Source organism: Dendropsophus ebraccatus, chromosome 8 (genome assembly GCF_027789765.1).
Source record: "Dendropsophus ebraccatus isolate aDenEbr1 chromosome 8, aDenEbr1.pat, whole genome shotgun sequence".
Taxonomy (NCBI): domain Eukaryota; kingdom Metazoa; phylum Chordata; class Amphibia; order Anura; family Hylidae; genus Dendropsophus; species Dendropsophus ebraccatus.
This window is the reverse complement of record NC_091461.1, coordinates 90975775-90985112: the sequence shown is the minus strand read 5'-3', so window position 1 is coordinate 90985112 and position 9338 is coordinate 90975775. Positions and strand designations below refer to the sequence as shown.

Below are 9338 nucleotides of genomic sequence, written 5' to 3'. Positions count from 1 at the left end.
AGGGCTGCAGTTTCCCCATCCCTGCCATAGACAATGAATGGAACAGCAGAGCACATTCTCCACTCATAAGAAGAATATAGGAAGCAGCAGTGATCCCAGGGGGCAGCTCAGACCATGCAGTGTGCTCAGCTCCTTGCTCCAGCACTGGCAGCCCTCTGCCTCCTTTTCCTCTCCTGGGTAGTCACCGGCCACTACCACTTCCGGGTGAAAGACTGATAACTGATGGCCGATAATTACACTTTACGTCAGTAACATTTAAGCCCCGCCCATCGCAGTAATTGGTTGCCCAAACCTCACGTTGGGTTCCATAACAATACCATATATGGAGTGAGTGACGTCAAAGAGCAAAACTTTTCTCCGTATCACTAAAACCCGTCTGCGCTGGGAGCGGCCATTTTCCCGGAGCTCGTCGTCTGGCAATGATGGGAATATGTACCATTTCCATAAGCGTGTCTGCCTGTAGTCCACAACAATAAAAATATACAATATCACGCATTATCTGTTATTCTATTGTCCCTATACACGTGTCATTACAACTGCTGACCACTGGAGGGCGAGAGTGATCACCGGATCTCCTATGCCGGGGAGCTTGTATGATCACATTGCTCAGTGCCAGGGGCTGCAGAGTGGATCCGATGTGCCACCAGGATCATAGAGACTAACCAGAGAGAAGGATCCAGGGGCAGGAAGAGCAGGGGACGCTGCCCTCCAACATCCTGTCCGAGCACATGGAGGAGGCATCACTGCTGGCATCAGACTAGGTAAATGCTGGGGATGGACTCATCACCCATGTCTGCTAGTCCTGTCATATGGATGTATGACCCCTGTAACTTTACTCCTCCTCTAGTGTCACTGATGGTCATCACACATGTCTGCTAGTCCTGTCATATGGATATATGACCCCTGTAACTTTACTCCTCCTCTAGTGTCACTGATGGTCATCACCCATGTCTGCTAGTCCTGTCATATGGATGTATGACCCCTGTAACTTTACTCCTCCTCTAGTGTCACTGATGGTCATCACCCATGCCTGCTAGTCCTGTCATATAGATGTATGATCCCTGTAACTTTACTCCTCCTCTAGTGTTACTGATACACTTATCACCCATGTCTGCTAGTCCTGTCATATGGATATATGACCCCTGTAACTTTACTCCTCCTCTAGTGTCACTGATGGTCATCACCCATGCCTGCTAGTCCTGTCATATGGATGTATGATCCCTGTAACTTTACTCCTCCTCTAGTGTTACTGATGGTCATCACCCCTGTCTGCTAGTCCTGTCATATGGATGTATGACCCCTGTAACTTTACTCCTCCTCTAGTGTTACTGATGGTCATCACCCCTGTCTGCTAGTCCTGTCATATGGATGTATGACCCCCGTAACTTTACTCCTCCTCTAGTGTTACTGATGGTCATCACCCATGTCTGCTAGTCCTGTCATATGGATGTATGATCCCTGTAACTTTACTCCTCCTCTAGTGTTACTGATGGTCATCACCCCTGTCTGCTAGTCCTGTCATATGGATGTATGACCCCTGTAACTTTACTCCTCCTCTAGTGTCACTGATGGTCATCACACATGTCTGCTAGTCCTGTCATATGGATGTATGACCCCTGTAACTTTACTCCTCCTCTAGTGTCACTGATGGTCATCACCCATGTCTGCTAGTCCTGTCATATAGATGTATGATCCCTGTAACTTTACTCCTCCTCTTGTGTCACTGATACACTCATCACCCATGTCTCCTCCTCATCCAGTACTATCTGTATCTATGTCAGTATGTCTGCTGTCCTATAGCTGTATCACTCCTGTATTCTCATCCAGTACTATAGATGTATGATTCCTGTAACTGTTGTTGACACAGTCATCATCCATGTCTCCATATGGTGCAGTGCTATATATGTCAGTAGCTGATATAATAGGCAGATAGATGATAGATCCTGTTATGGTTGTTTTTGGTTATTATCCTTGTCTGCCCCTAATCCTGTCCTTATATATGTGCTTTTTGAAACCTTTTACTTTATACCTTCCCTCGTCATCATCCATATTTTATCTGTTTCTGCTTAGCCCTAACCTATATACTACTGTTCACACAACTTTATTTCTCCTCCTTTTGTGTTGTCATCATCCACGTCACCCATGCCTTCTGCTATTCCTGTCCCCATACATGTGCTCATTATTAGTATGTTATGGCTCTATGTGTCATCATCTAGGTCTCCACCCAACCATGTCCTATATATTATAATCATCATCATCATGTCTCCTCCTCATCCTACTCTACAGATGTGTAAGTCCTGTAACTTAATCCCTTGGTCTCAATATATCACCATCCATCAGTACTGTATGATTATTGCTCACCCTCATGTTAGGGTATGTGCACACTGAGGAAAAGTGACGGAAAATCCATTGCGGAATTCGCTGCTTGTGGACTGCGGTGGGCGTGCGTGTCTCCGCCCGTGTCATTGACTCCATTCTATGCACGGGCGGATTCTTTTGTCCGTCCAAAGAATGAACACGTTCATTCTTTGGACGAACGACGGAATCCACCGTGCATAGAATGGAGTCTATGACACGGGCAGAGATGCGTGCGCCCACCACAGTCTGCGAGCGGAGAATTCCGCACGGATTTTCCGTCACTTTTCCTCAGTGTGCACATACTCTTATTTCCCATGATCTGTATCTCCCTCTTGTCCCATCCTATACATATATGGGATAGTTTACTGATACTGTAGTCTTCATCATTCTGTCATTGAAAATTATCATCTTCAAGATCTCCTCATTCTTCTCGCTTTCTCTCGCTCTGTATTTTTTTATGATTCCCCCAATCTTTATTCTTCTTTTGGTAAGTTAAGCAGTGAATTTGATTCTACATGAAAGAAGTTCACAAAGAAAATCACCAGAAGATGGAGAGGGACGTGAAGTCCATGACCAAAAGTATATTAAGTCTCACCCTGGAGATCATCTACCTACTGACTGGAGAGGTGAGGGATTGTGGGAATTGACCTCACTACTATCTTAGTCAAAAAGGTCCCCAAGCTTATATGGCCTAACATATTTGCTTTTAGGATTATGTGCCTGCAAAGAAGTCCAGGAAGCGTGTAACAACCACCATCCAAAGCCGGGTGTCAGGTGGGCGGGGCAGGACACATAAGCAAAACAATGATCAGAAGATCCTGGGACTCACCAGTAAGATCACTGAGCTGCTGACTGGAGAGGTGAGCACTGCTGCAAATACAATATACATCAATGACAATATAGGGGAGATTTATCAAACATGGTGTAAAGTGAAACTGGCTCAGTTGCCCCTAACAACCAATCAGACACCACCTTTCATTTTCCTAAGAGTCTGTTTTCCTGGAATCTGATTGGTTGCTAGGGGCAACTGAGCCTGTTTCACTTTACACCATGTTTAATAAATCCCCCCCCCCCCCCCAAAGTGTCTGGATGATGACTGTGTTATTGTGTCTGTCAGGTGCCTGTAAGATGTGAGGACGTCACTGTCCATTTTACCATGGAGGAGTGGGAGTATTTAGAAGGACACAAGGACCAGTACAAAGATGTTGTAATAGAGGACCCCCAGCTCCTCACATCATCATTGGGTAAGAGGAGATGAAATCACTGGGTCACTGTGTAAGAACATGTATATTGTCAGGCCTGTATTTAGAGTTCATGCTGCCCTAGGCACTTTGCATGCCAAGGCGCCCCCCCCCCTCGAACTAGTGCCCCCTTCCCCTCGGCACTGGCAGGTTACATGCATGGTGTATACCCTGGCACAGCTGGCAGGCCGGCACTCCAGCACCCAGTACTACTGAGCGGCACCCCCCGACTGTCCGTAGTACTGGGGTGCCCTTTTGCTTGATGCCCGCTCTTATCATCAGACGTGATGGAGGAAGGAAGGAGGGCGGGGACTTAATTTGGGGACAGCTTCTGTCCAGTGTCGGACTGGGGCACCTGGGGCTCACCAATATAGAACCAGTGAAACGCGACATGCTGACCCGCTCCTTTCCTGGATTTATCTGTATCTGTGACAAATCTCAGAACACCCTCCATTTATACAGCTCTCAGGGTATGCTGGGATTTGTAGTCTCTGAGAGGACAACCCTTTAATAAATCACTGTGTGCAGAGTCTCCTGGTGGCTGCAATCTGTGGGTGACAACCATCAGCCCTGAAGGTCCAGCAATACATCTGTCTACACTGTACTACAACTCCTAGCATATCCTGAGGGCTGCAGACTGTCAGTACATGCTGGGAGTTGTAGTGCATGCAGCTGTTAGGTCCTAGGAGGCTTGGTGGAAGATCAGAATACAGAGATCTGTGGGGGCTCAGTGCAGGGAAGTGACCCCAGAACATCACTAATAGGGGATAGAACAACAACATCTCCCCCTATCCCCTATTAGTGATGTTCTGGGGTCACTTCCCTGCACTGAGCCCCTACAAATCTATGTATTCTGATCTCCCACAAAGCACCTAGTGTATAGGACCCAACTACAACAGCTGCAGGCACTACAACTCCCAGCATGTACTGAAAGTCTGCAGCCCTCAGGATATGCTGGGAGTTTTAGTACCTGCAGCTGTTGTAGTTGCATTCTAGTTTAAAAGTTTGTGCTAGTGTACTGTAGTGACCGCAGGGCTGTGTCAGTACACTACCGCAAACCATACACTGACCCATTTAGACCCCAATGGTACACAGGCTCTGCACACTATAGAAGTGATTACAGTGCAGTTACTAATGACTCACAGGTGACGTCTTCTCCGATTGCCGTTGCTCACTTTTTTCTTTCTTCTCCATCTGGTGCAGCCATCATGATGACTTCTCCGACCACAACTCGTCTGCAGGCGGGCAGAGCAGGGTGACTGGGGAAAGGAGGCAGCTGGGGATGGCAGGAGGAACAGCTGGGGAGTAGCTGGAGTGACAGGGGGAGCAGGAGAAGCTGGGGAACAGGGGGAGCAGCTGGGGCGATGAAGGAAGCTGGGGCAATGGGGAGAAGCTGGGGCGACAGGGGGAGAAGATGGGGTGGCAGATGGGGTGGCAGGGGGAGGGGGATAAGCTGGGGTGACAGGGGGGAGGGCGAGAAGCTGGGGAACAGGGGGAGCAGCTAGGGGTGGCAGGGGGAGAAGATGGGAGGGCAGCTGGGGTGGCAGGGGAGAAGCTGGGGTGACAGGGGGAGAACCTGGGGCGACAGGGGGAGAAGCTGGGGAATGGGGAGAAGCTGGGGAACAGGGGGGAGCAGCTGGGGCGACAGGGGGGCAGTCGGGTTAACAGGGAGGGGAGAAGCTGGGGAACAGGGAGAGAAGCTGGGGCGACAGGGGGAGAAGCTGGGGAATGGGGAGAAGCTGGGGAACAGGGGGAGCAGCTGGGGCGACAGGGGGGCAGTCAGGTTAACAGGGAGGGGAGAAGCTGGGGAACAGGGGGAGAAGCTAGGGGGAGGGGGAGCAGCTAGGGGTGGCAGGGAAAGGCGGAGAAGCTGGGTAACAGGGGGAGCAGCTGGGGCGACAGGGGGAGGGGGAGCAGGGGGAAGAAGATGGGAGGGCAGCTGGGGTGGCAGGGGAGCAGCCGGGGGGGGGGGCAGAGGGACAAGCGGGGGGGGGGGGGGATGGCAGAGGGACCAGCTGGGGGGGATGCAGAGGGACCAGCGGGGGGGGGATGGCAGAGGGACCAGCTGGGGGGGATGCAGAGGGACCAGCGTCGGGGGGTGGGGATGGCAGAGGGACCAGCGTCGGGGGGTGGGGATGGCAGAGGGACCAGCGTCGGGGGGGGGGGGGGGATGGCAGAGGGACCATCGGGGGGGAAGAGGGGGGGGGGGGGGCGGTGGATTAGCCGGCCGGCAGGGACAAAGGCAGGCTGGGAAGGAAGGTCCCCCTATGCAGGGCCGGCGTGAGCTTCCGGCACAGACTGTCACACAGGCCGGAAGCTCACAGTGCAGCCCCGCGATGCCCGAACTTCCCTGCTCAGCAGCGTGCGTGTGACGTCATCACGCCGCTGCTGAGCAGGGAAGTTCGGGCATCGCGGGGCTGCACTGTGAGCTTCCGGCCTGTGTGACAGGCTGTGCCGGAAGCTCACGCCGGCCCTGCATAGGGGGACCTTCCTTCCCAGCCTGCCTCTGTTCCTGCCGCCCGACTGATCCCCCTGCCGACTGATCACAAGACCCCCCCCCCCCGCCGCACCACCCGGGCGCGGATGTCAGCGGCGGGGCGGCGGAGGGGGTAAAAAAAAAAAAAAAAATTTAATAAAAAAAAGAAATGTGTCCTGCGGGTGCCGCCCCCCGCAGGGCGCCGCCCTAGGCACCGGACCACGGGTGCCTAGTGGCAAATACGGCCCTGTATATTGTGAAGATCACTTATTCGAATGAAATGTATATAAAGAGCCTCCCAACCTTACTTGGCCTGTTTACTTAAAGCAGATGTACCACTTCAATGCACATATAAAGCTTTTCACACAACCTTTTTAGCGTTGCCTTACCGATTCTGAAGGTGTGGCCCTTTTTTTCCCAATCCGCCTCCCAGTTCCCGATATTGTTGCTGTTTTCCTAATATGCTAATTCTGTTCCTTTAGTCTGATGCGGCCAGCTCTTCTTTATTAACATTCACAGCCTGTTCATTGGTGCTTAGAGTGGGGTATGAGCCTGCCATCTGCTTTGATGACCGAGCCCATAGATCATGGGCAGAGCAGGATCGGGGGCCGAACTTGACCCAGAAGGTGGAACTGAGGGAAAAGAGAAGGCTCACATCACCATGTGGTGGAGATATCAGTGCACTGATGGCCCAAAAAAAAAATAGGGGTTATCGGGCAGCGGATTTAAAAAAGGACCACACCATCAGAATCAGTGTGGTGCTGGCAATAAGGTCGTATGAAAAGCTTAAAGGGAACCAATCAGCCCAAATGGGGTGATATGGTTCTCTGGAGTGCGTTACTGGCCTCTCTCCCTGTCAGTCTCGTCGAGCGTGCAGACAGGCAGAGGGCGGTGACTAGACATGCAGGGGGTGGGGCTGCCCCGCTTGACTAACTCCCGCCTCTGCTTGCCGCACGTCCGTGTAATAAAACTTCTTTTTCTTCCATATAAAGCCCAATTAGGGTGATTGGTTCACTTTAATATGTGCATTGAAGTGGTGCATTCGCTTCAAATGGGTATTCCCGTATAAAGTAGTTATGCTATATCCACAGTATGAACAGGATAGGAAGATTGGGATTGGAGGTCCAACCAGGTACTTGCCATGAGGCAAGATATCACCTTTGGCAATATAACAGTATATTTATCTCTAGCCTATACACTACATAGATTTTACAGCTGGACCCAGAGTATCTAAATAACAATGTATTGACCTGTCTTTCAGATGTCCGTCAGACCACAAACATATCTGAAGGAAATTGTAACCTAAATTCTTCACAGGATTCTATAAATGATACTAGCCATGCAAAGCATTCATCACTAGAACCAAGCAATCTGGAGACATCACCTGTATGTAAAGAAGGTAAAGTAACTAACACTAAGAGAACCAAAGATCATACACGGTATTCATCTCCTCACATTAATAAGGAACTGGCCTCAATGGATAGTCGGAGCCTTACCAGCACTGACATATTTACCATTCATACGCCACAAGATCCATCAACTAATTTTAAGGAGGATTCCTTATGTGCTAGTGAAGATCTCTCCAACATGAATTCACCCTCTGATCTTACTTCTACACTGACACAGCTTAAGGAGGAACCTGTCTCATGTGATGCTGTCAATACTGAGGAGGCAGATGCTGACCCCTCTACACCAGCAGATCACCCATTACCTGATAAGAAGAAAAAGAAGAAGAAACTATCTTCACGTGAACAAAATTTTAGCGCTGTATCTTCTAATGTCAATATCGTACGTCATATATCCTCTACTGGGGAGTATGTTACATACTATCGTAAAAACAGGCCGGCGGAGAAACTCTTCTACTGTTCAGAATGTGGCAAAAGCTTCAACCGTAATTCACACCTCATAAGCCATCAAAGAAGTCACACAGGAGAGAAGCCATACTCATGTCCTGAATGTGGTAAGCGGTTTATGAGGAGTTCACATTTGGTCAGGCATAAGAGGATCCACACAGGGGAAAAGCCACATTCGTGCGCCGAGTGTGGGAAACGTTTCATCACAACCTCAGATCTTGTGATACATCGGAGAACCCATACTGGAGAAAAGCCTTATCACTGCTTAGAATGTGGGAAGAACTTCATCTGCAATTCTGTGCTCATCAAACATCAGAGAACTCACACGGGAGAGAAACGGCATTGCTGTCCAGATTGTGGCAAGTATTTTACCACTAACGCCTATCTCGTCATCCACCAGAGAATCCACACGGGAGAGAAACCATTTACATGTACTGAATGTGGTAAGGGTTTTACATGTAATTCAGTTCTTACCAAACATCAGAAGATCCACATGGAAAAGAACAGCCAGTCAGATCTTGTTAAACATAGTAGTACCCAGGCCAGGAAAAATCTTTACCCTTGCAGTCAATGTGGGGAAACCTTTGCAAACAGCGTCCAGTTTTTAAACCACCAGCAAATTCACTTTAGAGAACCTGAGCTCGATGGACACCAGACCAATCACGTAGGAGAGAAAACACATTATTGTTGGGACTGTGGTAAATCTTTTTCCAGTAGAAGAGGCCTTGTTCTGCATCAGAAAATTCACATAGGAGAGAAGCCCTATTCTTGTGCAGTGTGTGGAGAATGTTTTACAAAAAAAGGAAATCTTGCAAGGCATCTAGAACGTCACCATAGATAGATAATGGAACTGTTCTCAGGTTTGGCGTCTTTGTACCTTACAGAATTATTTTTGATATGTTTTTTTTTATAAAGCTTAGAAAGCATTTAATAAAAAAGTATTCTTTTTAATAATTATCTTTTTAATCGGTTTAAGAGTTTAAAGTGACTCTGTACCCACAATCTGCCCCCCCCCCAAAAAAAAAAAGCTTGTACCGTCATATAGCTGCTTTCAATCCAAGATCTGTCCCGGGGTCCGTTCTGTCAAACTGGCGTGGTCTAGAGTATCTGTGCCCTAGGCTTGACCCACCTCTGTTCTTTAGGCATGCCCCTAGCCAGGATTTCTCCTTATCATCATTTGTCTGAACACTGCACATGTGCTGGATCATTATGGCTCATGTGCAGTGTTCAGACAAGTGATGAATAGGAGAAATCCTGCCCAGGGGCATTCCTAATGATGGGGAGGAAGGACAAAGAGGCCTCGCAGGCCTGGGGCACAGACACTCTAGGCCACGCCAATTTGAAACTGGGCTGCAAATTTAAAAGTTGTTTTTTAGGACAATAACTGCATCACCTGCCGAACGGACCCCA

General features: G+C 49.2%; 1 protein-coding gene across 2 annotated transcripts; it reads left to right on the top strand.

Annotated features, from left to right (window-relative positions):
• Positions 1-371: 371 nt before the first annotated feature.
• On the top strand, positions 372-8804 carry LOC138799582 (oocyte zinc finger protein XlCOF7.1-like). Of its 2 annotated transcripts, none has more exons than XM_069980973.1 (5): positions 372-761; positions 2856-2984; positions 3069-3218; positions 3476-3602; positions 7337-8804. In XM_069980973.1, exons 2-5 carry the CDS (start codon positions 2874-2876, stop codon positions 8767-8769), a joined length of 1821 nt encoding a protein of 606 aa, XP_069837074.1. In that variant the 5' UTR covers positions 372-761; positions 2856-2873; the 3' UTR covers positions 8770-8804. The 2 variants fall into 2 exon arrangements, with proteins under 2 accessions (XP_069837074.1, XP_069837075.1); XM_069980974.1 differs by having other exon boundaries at positions 2851-2984.
• The last annotated feature ends 534 nt before the right edge of the window (positions 8805-9338 follow it).